The sequence below is a fragment of the Notamacropus eugenii genome, chromosome 5 (assembly GCF_028372415.1).
Source record: "Notamacropus eugenii isolate mMacEug1 chromosome 5, mMacEug1.pri_v2, whole genome shotgun sequence".
In the NCBI taxonomy this organism is placed as follows: domain Eukaryota; kingdom Metazoa; phylum Chordata; class Mammalia; order Diprotodontia; family Macropodidae; genus Notamacropus; species Notamacropus eugenii.
This window is the reverse complement of record NC_092876.1, coordinates 47,771,524-47,787,685: the sequence shown is the minus strand read 5'-3', so window position 1 is coordinate 47,787,685 and position 16,162 is coordinate 47,771,524. Positions and strand designations below refer to the sequence as shown.

General features: G+C 46.4%; 1 protein-coding gene across 4 annotated transcripts in view; it reads left to right on the top strand.

The window, feature by feature from the left end:
• Positions 1-15,632, top strand: part of LOC140504158 (alpha-enolase-like) — a 38,038-nt gene extending 22,406 nt beyond the window's left edge. For 3 of the 4 annotated variants that reach the window (XM_072608776.1, XM_072608777.1, XM_072608778.1), the window contains 9 exons: positions 248-306; positions 4,092-4,161; positions 8,040-8,173; positions 8,454-8,676; positions 9,754-9,951; positions 10,748-10,949; positions 11,955-12,063; positions 12,416-12,474; positions 15,405-15,632. In XM_072608776.1, the coding sequence (XP_072464877.1) occupies positions 248-306; positions 4,092-4,161; positions 8,040-8,173; positions 8,454-8,676; positions 9,754-9,951; positions 10,748-10,949; positions 11,955-12,063; positions 12,416-12,474; positions 15,405-15,543 (1,193 nt within the window). In that variant the 3' untranslated portion in view covers positions 15,544-15,632. Of the gene's footprint in view, positions 1-247; positions 307-4,091; positions 4,162-8,039; positions 8,174-8,453; positions 8,677-9,753; positions 9,952-10,747; positions 10,950-11,954; positions 12,064-12,415; positions 12,475-12,725; positions 12,824-15,404 lie in introns of those variants that run through there. The other variant, XM_072608779.1, reaches the window with a different exon arrangement.
• The last annotated feature ends 530 nt before the right edge of the window (positions 15,633-16,162 follow it).

Here is a 16,162-nt window from a genome sequence, read left to right as displayed (position 1 = left end):
GGGAATATTTTTGGAAATTAACCTGCCAAAAGACATTCCAAGAGCATGGCCATCTGATTGGTTTTAACCTCCTAGCATCCTTGGGTGAAAGCACCCAGATTAGGCAGGAAAGCCCAAAAGATCCAGTGGGAAAAGAGAGGTGAGAATTTCAAAGTGTCATTAAATAGCTTGCATATGTTCACCTTGACTCTAGCACTCCCTTTGGTATACCTATATTTTGATGTCAGTAATTTCATGTCCTTTTCAGGTGTCTCAAAAGCTATTGAACATATCAACGAAACTATTGCCCCAGCCCTGATTAGCAAGGTAGGAGTCTTTCTTATTTTAACTAATACATAATCATGTAATTAATTGGAGTTGTCCAAATCCCTGTAGTTTTTCTTTCTTGCTTTAAAAAAAAAAAAAAAACCTTTCAAAATGAGCTGGAAAAATTAGCAGATTTTGAATCGCTGAGAATGATTTAGCCTACTCTGAACTATTAGGTCCTTTTAATAGATTGAAATGGGAGAATCGCTGAAAAAAATCTCACACTAATGGTGAAATAAACTGTATCCATCTACCTTCCCAAGACTTTGAGTATCAGTTGAAATTATAGGGGGGGGGAGAGCTATGAAAGTGTCTCTGTGTGTGTGTGTGTGTGTGTGTGTGTGTGTGGTGTGTGTCTCTCTCTGTCTCCATCTTTGTCTTTCTCTCTGTATGTCTGTCTGTCTCTCTCTCTCACACATATGCACACACATACACACGCACACACACACATACCACACACACATACAGACACACAGAAGCAAGAGAGGGAACCTAAAGTCACTATTTCCTTATCATGGTTCATTTGACATTTTTACCAATGAATTGGATGGATAATGGTATAGACAGCATCTGGTGGATTAGCTCACCCAGTGAATGACAGTCAGTATAAAAAAAAAGACAAACAATCAAGGTCAGATTGTCAAACATGAAGCCTGCATGCAGCCTACAACACTCAGCCTGAACCAGATTAAAATATAATTAGAAAGTATTGAACAAAATACAATAAAACATACATCACATTACATTTTAAAACTAAGTCACTGTGCAAGAGTCTTATGTATGGATTAGTGGCCTCCATTTCTATTTTGAGTTTTGACACCACTGGGCTAGATCATTGGACTGATAAAATGTAATTTAATTTATATTTAATAAGGATAGATGTAAAGCCTTATGCTTGAGTTCTGTCTCATGATGAAGGAGGAATATTAAGACAATATTTTTGCCCACAAAAGACGCTGAGGGATTTTTTTCCCCACACGCTCACTTGGAATCATCTGTACTGTATGACAGGTAACAAAGCAGACGGGCTCCCCACATCTGGAGGGCACCTCCTTAGAATCCCAGCTTCGGCCAGGGCTTCTTCAGAGGCACCTCCCTCCCCCCACGAGACCTTAGGCTGCTAGTGTTTCCCACAGTGAAATGATATTGCAATTATTTGCTGATATTTTATGTAAACATTATCTGAACAGTTCCTCTCCCGGTTGAATACAAACGATTTTGGTGAGAAGTGTTACCATCAGCACCCGGCACAAGTGCCTGACACACAGTAGCCACTTAAGAAACGCTTGTCTGGTTGTGCTTGGCCTGGCTAAGAAAGGCCGAGCTTTCAAGAAGAACACTGTATATTTAGAGCTGGAAGGGACCTTAGAGGTCATCATTCTAAAGATGAAACTCAGGAGAGTTAAATGACTTGGCTAGGATTACACCCAGCTAGTGGAAAAGGTAGGATTTGAACCCAGGTCCTTCGATTCCATCCCCAGGGCTCTTTCCTTGTGTGCTCTGCCCTGTGTAGAACCCATCAGGGGGGCACTACAGTCAGTTCTGGGCGTTGGGGGGGGGAGGGAACATGGCTAATTATACTGGAGATTGTTCTGAGGAGAGGAGTCAAGGCCATGAAGAGCCTAGAGTTAATGCTGTATGAGCATAATTTGAGGGAACCTTAGGGTGTTCAGCCTAGAGAAGGGAAAAACAAGGGACCTGCAGGTATTTGGAAGGCCATCTCATTCGACTGGTTCTGTTTGGCCCAGAGGGCAGAATTCAGCTCAGCCAGCATTGATTAAGGTATTCCAGGGTTGGTGCTGAGTAGGGAAAGACAGAAGCGATCCCATTCCTACCTCAAAAAGTTTACATTCTCCTGGCTGGAGTAGAAGTTGCAAAAAGGTCATTTGAGGCTCAGTGACTGAAAACTTAATGACATAGCAGAATGGGGCTGCTTCCAGAGGGCCCTCCTGGAGCCTTGAGGGAAGGGCTTCCTGTGCAAACTGTCAGAGCACTGAGCAATAGCTTCTTTGGCAGCTGGATTCTGAAACTTTCTCTGAAAAAAAGGAAAATATTCCCATCTGAGCCAGGATCAGACATTTTCCCATTTACCTTTTTCCTTGAGGACAAGGTTTCATTAGATAGCGCAAGCCTTTGTTGATTAGTCTGCCTGACTCTTACCTGACTCATCACCTGAAATCTGATCATCTTAGAGATTGATTCAGCTTTGATCTTTGTGGATGGATGGATGGATGGATGGATGGATAGATGGATGGATGGATGGATGGATGAAGGATGGATGGAAGGATGGATGTTCAGTTGTTTTGCAGTCATGCCTGACTCTTCATGACCCCATTTGGGGGTTTCTTGAGAAAGATATTAGAGTGGTGCCATTTCCTTCTCCAGCTCATTTTGCAGATGAGGAAACTAAGGCAAATAGGGTTAAGGAACTTGCCCAAGGTCACACAACTAGTAAGTGTCTGAGGCCGCATTTGAACTTGGAGATGAGTTCTTCCTGACTCCGGGCCTGGAGCTCTATGCACTATGGTGCCACTTCCTAGCTGTTCGTAGCAAGTCTTGCAACCTTAATATTTACCTTGGGAAGCTGTTTCCTTCATTCCTGTACATTATTTGCAGCTCCCAAAAACACCTCTTGTTCCCTGCGTTACTGGGAATCCAGACCCTTATGCCTAGACCCCAATGGAATGGCAGTTTTCTGAGGTCAGAGACTATTTTGTTTATGTCTCCATATCCCCAGCATTTTCCACAGACCAGTGAGTAAATATTTGTTGAATTAAATTAAATTGATTCATTTCCCCATATAAAAACCCATGCCCATGCCCTGGGAATAGGCTAGGGCAAAGAAAGGGCTTGGAAAATCCTAATTTTACCAGTATTGATAATAATTAAAGATAAAAGGGTACCTGAAAAAAATTAAATGGCATGATATTTTGAATATGTTGTGGTCCCAGTGTGGCATAATGGTGAAAATAACTCTTTCTTTGCCACTTGCTAGAAATTCGTTTCCAAGCGAGCTCAGCAGGGCTAGCAGAGCGTGACCCTCAGGTACTGCTCTGGGTACCATCAGTGGCAAGGGGAAGGAGAATGAAAATGCCCTTGAAGCTATCAACAGAGCAAAGAGCGTGTTCTGCTTCATTATTCTTTAATATCTAACATGGTGCTATGCACATGGCTATTGAGGATTTATGGATTTCTTTATCCCTGACAGTGTGATATAATGAACAGTGATGAGCTTGGAATTAGGGAGACCTGGGTTCAAATTCAACCTCTGACACTTGTTTGCATTTGGAGCTCGGGCACCTCAGCCAAACTCTATGCCTCAAGCAGCTCCCTAAGATTTAACTACTAATTCATGGAGAGCTTAGAATCTGCACTGAGGGTAAAGAGAGTGCCCCTCACTGCCCAAATCCCCCTTGTATTATCACAGGGATCATCCTGACAATACCTGAGAATTCACCAGATGCTATCTGTGTAGAGAGAAGGAAAACTGTGACAGAAATGCAGTCAGATGCATCTTTATCACCCCGAGCCACTGCGGTGAAATAAGAGGCAGGAGGACTCAGCGTCTCATGTGCCAGAGATTTTCATTAAATATTTTCATGAATAATTAATTGACTTACTGGCTTTTCCGTCTTAGATTTTTTTCTTAAGGTCAATCAGAAGTGTGTCAGCTGATCACTGATTAAGAATTCCAAAGCAATCCCTACCCAGATGGGATCCTTGCTTTCGGGCCACATACGTGGGGCTCTTGTCTCCCCTACAGCCCCCTCTCTTCTGCCTTCCAGAAACTTTGTGTCGTGGATCAGGAGAAAATCGACCACCTGATGCTGAGCATGGACGGCACTGAGAATAAAAGTGAGCTACTAATGCTGAAATGATAAGTCAAATCCTCCAGCATAGGGATGTGAGGATGGTCTCTGCCCTCGGGAGCTCATAGTCTGATGGCAACAGCAACTGTGTACAGAGGAGATGGAGATGGGGCACAGGGCCTTCCCTCACCTCGAAGGGGACCAGGAGTGGCTTCTCACAGAAGGTGGGGGCAGGGAGACCAGCTGTGAGGAGCCTGGAGGAAAAGCATTCCCCACCCAGGGACAGGCTGGAAGCAGGGCGCATCAAGGAGAATCTCCTTGTAGAATCCCACTGAGAAAAGGATGCCAGGTCTTTGCATGGTCTTCCCTGAAAGTGAATAAGGGAATTTCTTGATGTTCCTTCTAGTTTGGAAAAATAGTTTGGATTCTTTTGTGCTTGGAAGGGCAGTGGCCTGTCTGTTGTTCCTCTCTAGCAGTAGCCATAAAGCAGTCTCGGGGTTAGACGGTTTGGGGGGAACCTGGTGATTCGGTGGATAGAGCAGCAGGCCTAGGGTCGGGAGGACTCATCTTCTTAGTTCAAATCCGGCCTCCAGTTCTAACTGGGTGACCCTGAGCAAGTCACTTCACCCTGTTTGCATCAGTTTCTTCTTCTGTAAAATGAGCTAGAGGAGGAAATGACAAATCAGTCCAGTTTGTCTGCCAAGAAAACCCCAAATGGGGTCATGGAGAGTCAGACACGACTGAAAATGCCTGAAGCAATGAAGAAGTGTTCTGTAGCCCAGAGCAGTGGTCCTGGCCCTCCTCCTGAGTGCGCATCCTTTCCTCCCATATGGATTTAGGTAGCATTTAACAGGTTCACAGTGGAATTGGCTTTCCTTTGTCTCCCAGAAATGTACACAATCCCAGAGAAAGTAGGACAAAAGATACCCTTGCTGCTCAGCCTTTGGGAGCTCAGCTTTCCCTCCTCCCTCCTCCCCTGGATCTGCAGTGCACCCTCAGACTGCAGGTCTCCCTCCCCAGCCTTCAGACCCAGGCTGTGTCCCTTGGGTGTGCTTATCTGTTTGTAGATTTTATTCTGCCCACCCCCGCTTCTGGGCAAGCTAAGCAATTTAATGTCACCAGGATCTCTGTGTGTGTGTGTGTGTCTCTCTCGCTGTCTCTCCCTCCCTCCCTCCCTCCCTCCCTCCCTCCCTCCCTCCCTCCCTCTCTCCCTCCCTCCCTCCCTCCCTCCCTCCTTCCCTCCCTCCCTCCCTCCCTCCCTTCCTCCCTCTCTCCCTCCCTCCCTCCCTCCCTCCCTCCCTCTCTCCCTCCCTCCCTCCCTCCCTCCCTCCCTCTCTCCCTCCCTCCCTCCCTCCCTCTCTCCCTCCCTCCCTCCCTCCCTCCCTCCCTCTCTCCCTCCCTCCCTCCCTCCCTCCCTCCCTCCCTCTCTCCCTCCCTCCCTCCCTCCCTCTCTTCCTCCCTCCCTCCCTCCCTCCCTCCCTCCCTCCCTCTCTCCCTCCCTCCCTCCCTCTCTTCCTCCCTCCCTCCCTCCCTCCCTCCCTCCCTCCCTCCCTCCCTCCCTCCCTCTCTCCCTCCCTCCCTCCCTCTCTCCCTCCCTCCCTCCCTCCCTCTCTCCCTCCCTCCCTCCCTCTCTTCCTCCCTCTCTCCCTCCCTCCCTCTCTCCCTCCCTCCCTCCCTCTCTCCCTCCCTCCCTCTCTCTGCAGTAGCTAGCCTAGTGCTTTGTACATAATAGTTACTTAATAAATTTTGTTTGCTGAATTCAGTTGGATTTGTCCTGACAAGAATTGCAAAACTCTGGAGGGAAGGGTTTGCTATGGGAAATAGCCAATGTGTGTTTCATGGCTTAGAGTCCCTGGTTGTCAAATTTGCTAAAGCTGAAATTCAAATCCCATTCCCTTGGCTGAGGAAATCAACTGAAAGTGTCATCTCCCCCTGTTTAGAACTCTTCCTGCTCAAACAGGAGATGGCTTGTTTTTCTGATTGGCAGACGGTTAAAAAAATTTTTTTAATTTAAAAAAAGGCTGCAATGAAGCCAGTAGGGTATGCCAGCTAAATTGATTTTTAAAAATAAAAAGATAGAACCTCCCCCAAAGACTGACATCCCCAAAAGGATTAGGAATCTTTAAAACTGAAGCCAACCTCCCAGGCCCCTGCACATTTTCTTTCACTGTGCCTTGTGCAAGAAATGAACTAATTAATTGACTTACTGGCTTCTTCCTCTTAGATTTTTTTTTTCCTTAAGGCCAGTCAGATGTCTGTCAGCTGATCACTGATTAACAATTCCAAAGCAACCCCTTCCCAGATGGGATCCCTGCCTACAGGCTGCAGTCCTGGGGGTCTTGTCTCCCCTACTCCTCCCCTCTCTTCTGCCTTCCAGAAATTTATGCCCCTTCTGGACCCTGTTGAATCCCCTTTATCTCTTGAAGCCCACTTTAAACATCACTTCCTCCTGGAATCTTTTACTGAGCCACCAGGGGTAACAGCCTTTGCCTTCAGACTTCCAGAGCACTTTATTTTGTCTCTCCCAATGCACTTCACATGTTATATGTCTCTTACCACCATCTGTGCTGTTGTCATGCCTTACTAAACTCGCTTGAGGACAGAGCCTCTATGTAAATCTTTCTATTCTCACCCCACTCAGCACATGCAGTAGCACTATGTAAAAGAGTGGGCATTCATAAATGTTTGTTGGCTTATATTGTGCCCATAGCGGTCAAGAGTTAACAGATTGCACCTTTCTTTGGAATTGTGCTTTAAAAAAAATACATATCCTTGGACCTAGAGATTCCATTGCTAGGAATGTACCGTGAGAAAAGAAAGGTCTCATATATACTCAAATATGTATATTTAAGCAGCACTCTTTGGTAGCAAAAAAATGGAAACAAAGTAGATGGATTGGCAGCTAGGTGGTGCCATCGTGCAGAGTGCTGAGCCTAAAGTTAGGAAGACTCATCTTCCTGAGTTCAAATCTGGTCTCAGACACTTCCTAACTGTGTGACCCTGGGCAAGTCACTTCACCCTATTTGCCTCATCTGTGAAATGAGCTGGAGAAGGAAATGGCAAACCACTGCATTCTCTGGGCCAAGAAAACCCCAAATGGGGTCATGAAGCATCAGACATGGCTAAAATGAATGAACAACAGATGGAATGCCTATTGATTGAGATAAACAAATTGTGATACGTAAGTGCAACTGTTGTTTCACTATTTAAAAATTGTGATGAATACAGAAAAACATGAAAAGGCTTATTTGAACTTGATACAGAAGGGAATAAGCAGAAGCACAAATAAATATAATGAATTATAATGAGCAGGCTTTGCCTGGAGGAGGAGATAAGAAAATTCTTTGCAGAAGTGGGAGGAGGCGCATTGCCTGGACTGTCAGACTCAGCTGGAGTATTAGCTTTATTGTTGTTTCCGTCATATGCTGACCCCATTTGGGGTCCTTTCGGCCCAGAGAATGCAGTGGTTTGCCATTTCCTTCTCCAGCTGATTTTACAGATGAGGAAACTGAGGCAAGCAGCATTAAGTGATTTGCCCAGGGTCACGCAGTTAGTGTGTGAGGCCAGATTTTCAGTCTCCAGGCCAGATTGCTTGTTCCTTGCTTTTTATTCTTTGTTACGAGGAACGGGTTCCCTCAGAAGGAGGCAAAGGAAGCAGAGGAGAAATATTTGGGACCAAAGGTGAATACAAGCAGAAGATAGCAATACAGATTGTTTAAATAAAAAAATGTTTGGAAGAACGACTATATTCTCTTATAAACATTTTTTAGTGCCAGTGTTATAGACCACCTGCTGAATAGGCCTTTGTTGATTATTGTGTGGTATCTCATATGTTAAAAAGCAGGAACAGGAAAAAAAAAAGGACTCAGATGGATGATCTTTAAAGAAATATCTTTTTTGAACAGATCTCTTGTCCTGTTTCAGGTAAATTCGGTGCAAATGCCATACTTGGAGTATCTCTGGCTGTTTGCAAAGCTGGAGCTGCCGAGAGAGGTGTACCCTTGTACCGCCACATTGCTGACCTTGCTTGTAAAGAAGAGATCATTCTACCTGTACCAGTAGGTCTCTTGTTTAAACCTCTCCAGCTTAGGGCCTCTGCATCTGTCTGGGCTAGAAGACCTCCAGAGGTCTGAGGATTTCTGCTTCCAAAGGGAATCAGCCCACATAGCATTGATAGCAGAGAACAGAAGGGAACATCTCTGTGGCTTGATGGGAGACAGACTGGGTGGGAGATTTTCATCTAGACTGTCTCTGCCTTCGTAGAGCTGGCCCAGAGAAGCAGAACTCCCAGACGAGCCTCTGGCACCCACTGTGGTCACTGTCTGTCTTCCTACCCAGGCCTTCAACGTGATCAATGGTGGCTCCCATGCTGGTAACAAGCTGGCCATGCAGGAGTTCATGATACTCCCTATAGGAGCCGAAAACTTCAGGGAGGCCATGCGCATTGGGTCTGAGGTCTACCACAACCTGAAGAGTGTGATTAAGCAGAAATACGGACAGGACGCCACCAATGTGGGGGATGAGGGTGGCTTTGCTCCTAACATCCTGGAGAATAAAGAAGGTGAGACTGTTAAGTGGCACAAGCCAGATTCAGGTGAGGTCGGCCCTTGGGGTCCTGGTGCATTTTTCCAAGAGGGCTTTTAAGTCAGAATCTCGCCTTTTTCCTGCTCCAGGGTCAGCCCTCTGCTGGGCTCTTTCTTTACTCAGTTATGCCCATATGTCAGTCATTTCAGACTGTTGGGAAAGCTGTGTTCTTTCTGCTGTTTTAAAAGCATGTGCCTTAGAGAGCGAGAGTGTGGAGGCTGGGACTTAATGCTTCTACGAGGTAGCTAGTCCCTCCTTTTCAACCCCAAAAACAAAACCAGAAAGAATCCTGATATGTTTTACTTTGTTCTTCCTCAGATAGCTGGACACACGTGAACACTGACTGGTCTGAGTGTTTCCCTAAGTGAGACTGACTGTATGCTTTGAGCCCTTTTGCACCTGGAAATGTCTGAAATCAGTAATGTTCAGGAAAGGGGTCATGGTTCAGAACCATGAGTTATCTTCAACTTTTCTCCAGTTATTTTGGCTAATTAAACCTTAGTAGTACTTAAGCGATTAAGCACAACTAAATGAAGTTCCATTTATAGTGGGAGACTTTCCTCTAGAAGGCACCGATTTCTGTGGCATCTATGTTTGATGATTGAGGCTAGAGGCCCTCCCAGTTCTGGCCTCTATGTCTGCAGTCTGTATACCTGTGCTGAGATCCTCAGCTGCTGGTTCTGTTTAAACTTTGCTGCTCTGAAAGGCCTTATCTCAGTGGCTTACTGTAACTACAGTTTGGCCCACAGACCTGCCCCAGGCTCTAAATCTGGGCTGCTTGTCAGAATTAAGACTCCTTAATGACCAGACCAAATTTCCCACTGTGTGACCTAGTTGGAAGGGCTGTGCCACTCTTGGTTAGAAATAGCTTGTCATCTTCCAGCCTGGGGCGAGTAAAGGGAACTAGAGCTCGGCCCCAGACAAATTGTGGAAAGAGCATCTCTTCCTCTCCCTGCCTGATTCCTCTTGAGGAAAATTTCTAACCATTCCTCCAGCATAGTTTATGGGCATACTATATCCTTACTCTCATTGTTGCTGCTTCCATGTCTTCCAGCTCTTGAACTGCTGAAAGAAGCCATTGCTAAGGCTGGCTACACCGAGCATGTTGTCATTGGTGTGGGTGTCGCTGCCTCAGAGTTTTACAGGGATGGAAAGTACGACCTGGAGTTCAAGAGTCCTGATGACCCCAGCAAACCCATCACTTCAGAGGATCTCAGCAGCCTATACAAGTCTTTTATCAAGGATTACCCAGGTGAGGCCCTTGGGGTTGGGCTTCTATCTCCCAGCTTAGAAGAGGGCAGGGCAAAACTGGAGGCTCCAGCTCCCAGGGTGCAGTAGTAACTCAGTCAGTGACTGTGGGAGCCGTGGGAACTGTAGGAGCCATGAGCCCCTGGCATGGTCCATGCACGAGTGCCGAGTCCACTCACGGCACTCACAGTTGTGCAGTGAGTCTTTGGGGCACTGGGATTCCAGGGATCTCCAAAGCAGTGTAGCTATTGCTTGTAACTTCCTTTCAGTACTTAGAAGGAGCTCCCGGGGCCCAGTGGGAACAGAGCTGGGCCTAGAGTCAGGAAGACCTGAATTCAAATCTGGTCTCAGCTCTTCACTAGCTGTGTGACCTTGGGCAAGTCACTTAACTCTCTGCCTCAGTTTCCTCATCTGTAAAAGAGGAATAATAACAGTAGCACCTATCTAGCAGGGTTGTTTTGAGGATCAAATGAGATAATATTTGCAAAAGGTGCTTAGCAGAGTGCCTGGCACACAGTAAACACTAAGCATGTAAATGTTTATTGCCTTCCCTTTTCCTATTCCTCCTTTCCCCCTTCTGTTACACTTAAAACAACACAGATTGATTTGAAGGTTTCTTGTCCCAAAATTCTGAGTTGTCTCTTGTGCCCTGATAGAGGGCTAGGTCCTCAGAGAAACTTGGGTTTATTGGCCTGTACTTAAATGAGAAGCTATTTCTGAGGGTCCTCTGTATAAAACACACATTGGAATTCAGCACCATCCGTATACCCCATTCACGTTTGACCTTCTCCTTCCCTTAGTGGTGTCTATTGAAGATCCCTTTGACCAGGATGATTGGGAATCTTGGAAGGATTTCACTGCTTCCGTAGACATCCAAGTGGTAGGGGATGATCTCACAGTGACCAATCGTACGCGCATCAGAAAGGCCATCAAGGAAAAATCCTGCAACTGCCTCCTGCTGAAAGTGAACCAGATTGGCACTGTCACAGAATCGATTCAGGCGTAAGTCCTCTGGCAAGTACAGGAGCTCTTCCAGGAGTGAGAGTCATCTGAACACCCAGGAGGCTAAACGTGCCAGGCCCAGTCCTGTGGACATGAGACAAGGTTGTTCATAGACCTGTGCCTCAATGGCCAGGTTTAAGGAAGTTTGATGGTAGACATTAAAGTGGCAGAGAGCAGGACAGAGGCTGTGGGAACAAGTCACTGGGCCATTGGTGACCTTGCTGTGATTCTAACCAAAGTTGAGGAACTGAACTTTAAATGACTGAGAACTGAAGTGTGTCCTTCCCAGAGCCTTGGTCACCATTCATCTGTTCTTTCTACTCATTTCTTCTCCCTTACCAAGTCCTGTCGATTCTCCCTCCATCTGTCCTCTCCTCTCCATTCTCACTGCTGCTACCTTAGGGCTGGCCCTCATTATCATCTCTCTGGACACTTTCAGTGGCCTTTTCACTCTCTACCCTCTTGAGACCAGAACAAAATAAACAGAGATCAAGTTATACCCTTCTGCTGATCAAGATTCTTCAACAAGTTTCTGTAACTATCACATGGCCTACCATTTAGGCCCTCCACAGTCTGGGGCCGCTTGCCTGACCTTTCTTGTCTGAATTCTTCTCACCAAGTCCTCTGGGCTTCAACCAAACTGTCTCACACATTTCATTTTCACATTTCTGTATTTTTTTATCATTCTTGACTCCTAAAGAGAATGCCTTCCCTTCCACCAAGCCTTCCCAGGTGCCAAATGTCACACAGTCCATGAAGCCTTTCTTGATTTCCCCACTACTTATGTCCACTCAGCAGCGACCTAGAACTTTGGGACTCTCTTACAAACTTTCCTTATGTCCGTTCCATTTTTGTTATGTTTCATATCCCCCATTAGCCTGGGCTCCATGGTCTGACCTGAACTTTGTCTCTCTCAGTGTTGAGCACAGGTGCTTTGTACAAAGGAAGTGACTTGCTTAAGATGTCGTCACATGTGTTTTCTGTCTTTTTTGTTGGGTCATGTAGGTGCAGGTTGGCCCAGTCTAGTGGGTGGGGAGTAATGGTTTCCCATCGTTCTGGGGAGACTGAAGATACCTTCATTGCAGACCTAGCAGTGGGTCTCTGCACTGGGCAGGTAAAGTAATGTTTTGTGCTGAACCCCTTGCACCCTCCCAGCCCCAGACTTCAAGGTGACCAAGTCAGAAGATATTCTGCATGTCTCCCTGAAATGACTAAGAGAAAACCTCACATAATCAGCATGTCCTGCCTTCCCTAGCCATGATCTACCAGAAGGCCAGGATGTCCCAGCTTCCTTCCACCATGTCATTGGGGAAGGCCTCTTCTAGGCCTGGGCTTGTCTTTGGAGTCACAGTCCTTCGGGCCCTGAGTGACCTTCCCCTGCCCCTTCTTGCAGTCACATCCCACCTGCAGAGCCTTCCCACTCTGTGCTCAGCTACAAGGATTGTTCCTGCCTTGCTTTCTTCCAGATCAAGACTGGTGCCCCTTGTCGATCTGAGCGTCTGGCCAAGTATAATCAGCTTCTCAGGTGAGGTGTTTTGGGAGCTTGTGAGGGAAAATCAAAAAAGCTCTTCTTCCCTTGGTACTTAAGTGGTTAAGTCTGTGACCTTAGCAATGGAGATACTCCCTCCAGTGATCCATCCCCCAGCTTATCCCTCTCCTCCCAGGGAATGCAGCACTGAGCACACAGGCCTTGCCTCTGGGACGATCCCTGTGTCCTGACTAGCAATATGCGGTTCACCAAAAACAATCCAGCCCTGGCGACCTTTCCTTTTTTAGAATGAAGGGACGTCTCAGAATCTTTTGTACCCTGAAGTGAATAAGGAGGCATGATGCAGAAAACAGAACCCAGTTTATACACAGATTTCGTTTGGAGTCCAGCTCTGTTCCTTAAGCAGGTGTGAGCCATGGGGAATCCCCTTAATCTCTCTGCCCCCAGCTGTCTCCTCTGCAAAGTGAGGGGAGGTGGACTACCCAGTCTCCAGAGTCCGTCCCTGCTCTAAATTCTATGATTTTATTGAAATGTCTGTTTGTATTACTGCCTTGATCAGCGGGCATCCCCAAGGACAAGATGGGATTTCTTTTTCTTTCCCGAATCCCCAGCTGTTTGAGCCCTCCATGGCCCATAGTATTGTGCTTCTGTTTGTAGTTAATTATCTTTGTGTACAGGAGGCTGAAACCAGACAGGTGAAGTGATTTGCTCAAAGTCACTTGGATACATTGGTATGTGGACAGTGCTGGGGAGAGGCGCACTTTACTCAAGGCTAGGGAAGCCCAGTGAATTTCCTTCAGTTCAGCTGATTTCTATTTTTTTCATATTCCTTTCCAGGAAAATTCTGACAGAATCTTAAAATTGATCTGCTAGAGATTGCCTTGACACATGACTAAATTTCATGTCTTACTAACTTGCAATGCTTAATTTTTTTCTTCTGCCCTGAGGGGAATGGTGTAGCTGGGGTGCGCTACAGTGCAGAGTGAGGAGCCTCAGGATGACCCATCAAACCCACTCTCAAATTCTTACTAGCTATAGGACCCTGGGCAAGTCACTTAACCACTGTCTGCCTCAGTTTCCTCATCTGTAAAATGGAGATAGTAACAGCACCTACCTCCCAGGGTTGTTTGAGAGGATCAGTATTATTGAGGTAATATCTGTAAAGCACATAGCACAGTGCCCTACACACAGTAGAGTCTTAGGTAAATGCTTCTTCCCTTTTCTCCCTAACTGGTTTTGAAAATCATTGTAAAACCGTGGTTCTCACCTTGGTTCATCTTGTGATCTCTCACAGCTTCCATGCCACAGTTTGCCCCAGATCATCCTTCCATCTTCTAAAAGTGCTGTTCTTTCCATGTTGTTGAAGGCCTAGCCCTTGGACAGTTCCCAGGTTCTCCCTTGAGTCTCACCCGAGCTCAGTGACATAGGTAGTAGTAAATGTTGTTATTCACACTTGAGAAAGAAAAAATGTAGGCTCCGAAGGATGGAGAAGCACCTCGGTCAGAAGCCTTAAGCAGTGGTGAGTAGTAGGACTCTACCCCAGCAATTTAGATTCCACATTCAGCCCAGGGAGCGCAGACAGCACTTCCCTTTGTCTGTCTAGCTTGAAAATACTGATCTGCACAGAGACTCATGCCAGCCATTTATTGTTACTCAGAACTGTGTTCCAAGCTTTGTTCTTCTTGTTACTGTTCAGTCATTTTTCAGTCGCGTCCAATTCTCCGTGCCCCCGTTTGGGGTTTTCTTGGCAAAATACTGCAGTGGTTTGCCATTTGCTTCTCCAGCTTATTTTACAGATTAGGAAACTGGAGACAGGCAGACTGAAGTGACTTGCCCAGGGTTACACAGCTAGTAAGTGTCTGAGGCTGGGTTTGAACTCAAGTCATCCTGACTCCAAGCCCAGCACTCTATCCAGTGCACCACCCAGCTGCTGTCTTCATAGATCAAATTCAAGAAATAGCTAGTAGTCCAGGGGAGTAATGGGAATTCAAGCTAGAAGGGGAGGTTGGAGCCCAGTTATGGGGGGCCCAAGTGCTTCAGGGTCATTAGTTTTACTTTCTCTTCTAGGTAGTAGGGAATTACCTCAGGTTTGTGAGCAGGAGAGTGACATAGTCTACGTCTGTTAGATTATTTTGGTAGCTGCGGTACAGATGAGAAGAATGGCTCCCGACTGAGGAGCCCAAGATTGGGGTGACTTGAAGAGACAGAAGATGGAACTCCAGATCAGAGCTGGGTTCCTGGGGAAGTCTAAGATGCAGCCACGCCTGTGAGTGGCTGGGCTGGGATGGAAATAGGGTGACATGAGCCAGCTGATCACCCGGAAGGGCAGGATATTTGGAGGGACAACACTGTGAATTGTAGGGTTGTAGGGAAGAGGACAGTCAACACCCTGTCCCACCCCCACCGTGAGAAAGGATAGGGGTGACCATGCAGACCCACAGAGGACAGTACCAGTCTGGACAGTGACATCACTAGATGCTGGGAACTGGCAAGCCAAGGCCGTGGGGTGCAAGCAGAGAGGCCCCTGGCACTCCGGTATAAGGGCTGTAGATTAGGAGGTGGCAGGGGGTGGAAAAATCATGCATGCTATATTCTAAAAAGATCGTTTACCAGAAGTTGTGCTGAAAGAAGTTGCTGAGAACTATGATTAGAGTGGGAGAGAAACTGGCCAGATTATGGGCAGGCCCTCAGGGCTCGCCACAGCCTGAAAGGGATGCAACAGAGCATTTGGCCTTTCTTGACCCTTGTGGGTTAGAGAGATTATTATAAAAACTACTAACGTTTCCATTACACTTGAAGGTTTGTGAATCGTCTGCTGTGACCCAAGGCCCAGGGAAAGTCATCTAGGTAGCATCATTTCCATTTTCCATCTCATGCACTGGCTGCTTGCTCCAGTCCCTAAGCAAGGAATTTTATGCCATTAGAATTTGACACATGATGGGTTTTTCTCTTTCTGTTCTCCACAGAATTGAAGAACAGCTGGGAAACCGGGCTAAATTTGCTGGTAGGAACTTCAGAAAACCCGGTACAATTTGCCAGACTGATAGATCTCCTGCAGTCACCACCCTAGCAGTTTTTATGTGCCATGTCAGAAGCAATCGGTAACCCACGGGAAAAGCATGGCTGTATCTCTGAAAGGACAGGGTCCTACTGGGCTAATAAATCATCTTTCTACCCCTTTGTCATTGAACAAATGTTTGGAGTGCTCACTGGTACTGGATATCACTTCTGTAGAATTGCACTTAGACAGAGATGAGGGAAAGGAAGGTATTTTAACAGTTCTGTTCATGGGTTGGAGGTTAATTAATTGTATTGGGTGAGGGTCCAGTTTCAGAGCCACGAGAATGACTGGAACAGAAGGCTATGGTCTGGGGTGTGGCAAAAAAACAGTTACTACTGCAATTAAAAGGGCATGAACATAGGAAACTGTTTCAATTCTGTTCAAGTATTAAGCACCTACTGTGTCAGACACTAAGCTGGGTATACAAATACAAAGCTGAAATAGCCCCTACTCTCAAAGGGCTTACATTCTATTGCAGATAAAAACAGGAGATAGTTGAGTTTTCTAAGACGATCAATGACTTTGGACTTGGTCTAGAAGCCAAGTAAGACTTAAGTCCTCAGATTAGATATCATCCAAGATGAAAGCTGCCATCATCGCCATCCAAGGGGTGGGAGAAAGTAGAAGAACTGCCTAGAATTGGGGAGCCAGAAAGGGACATAG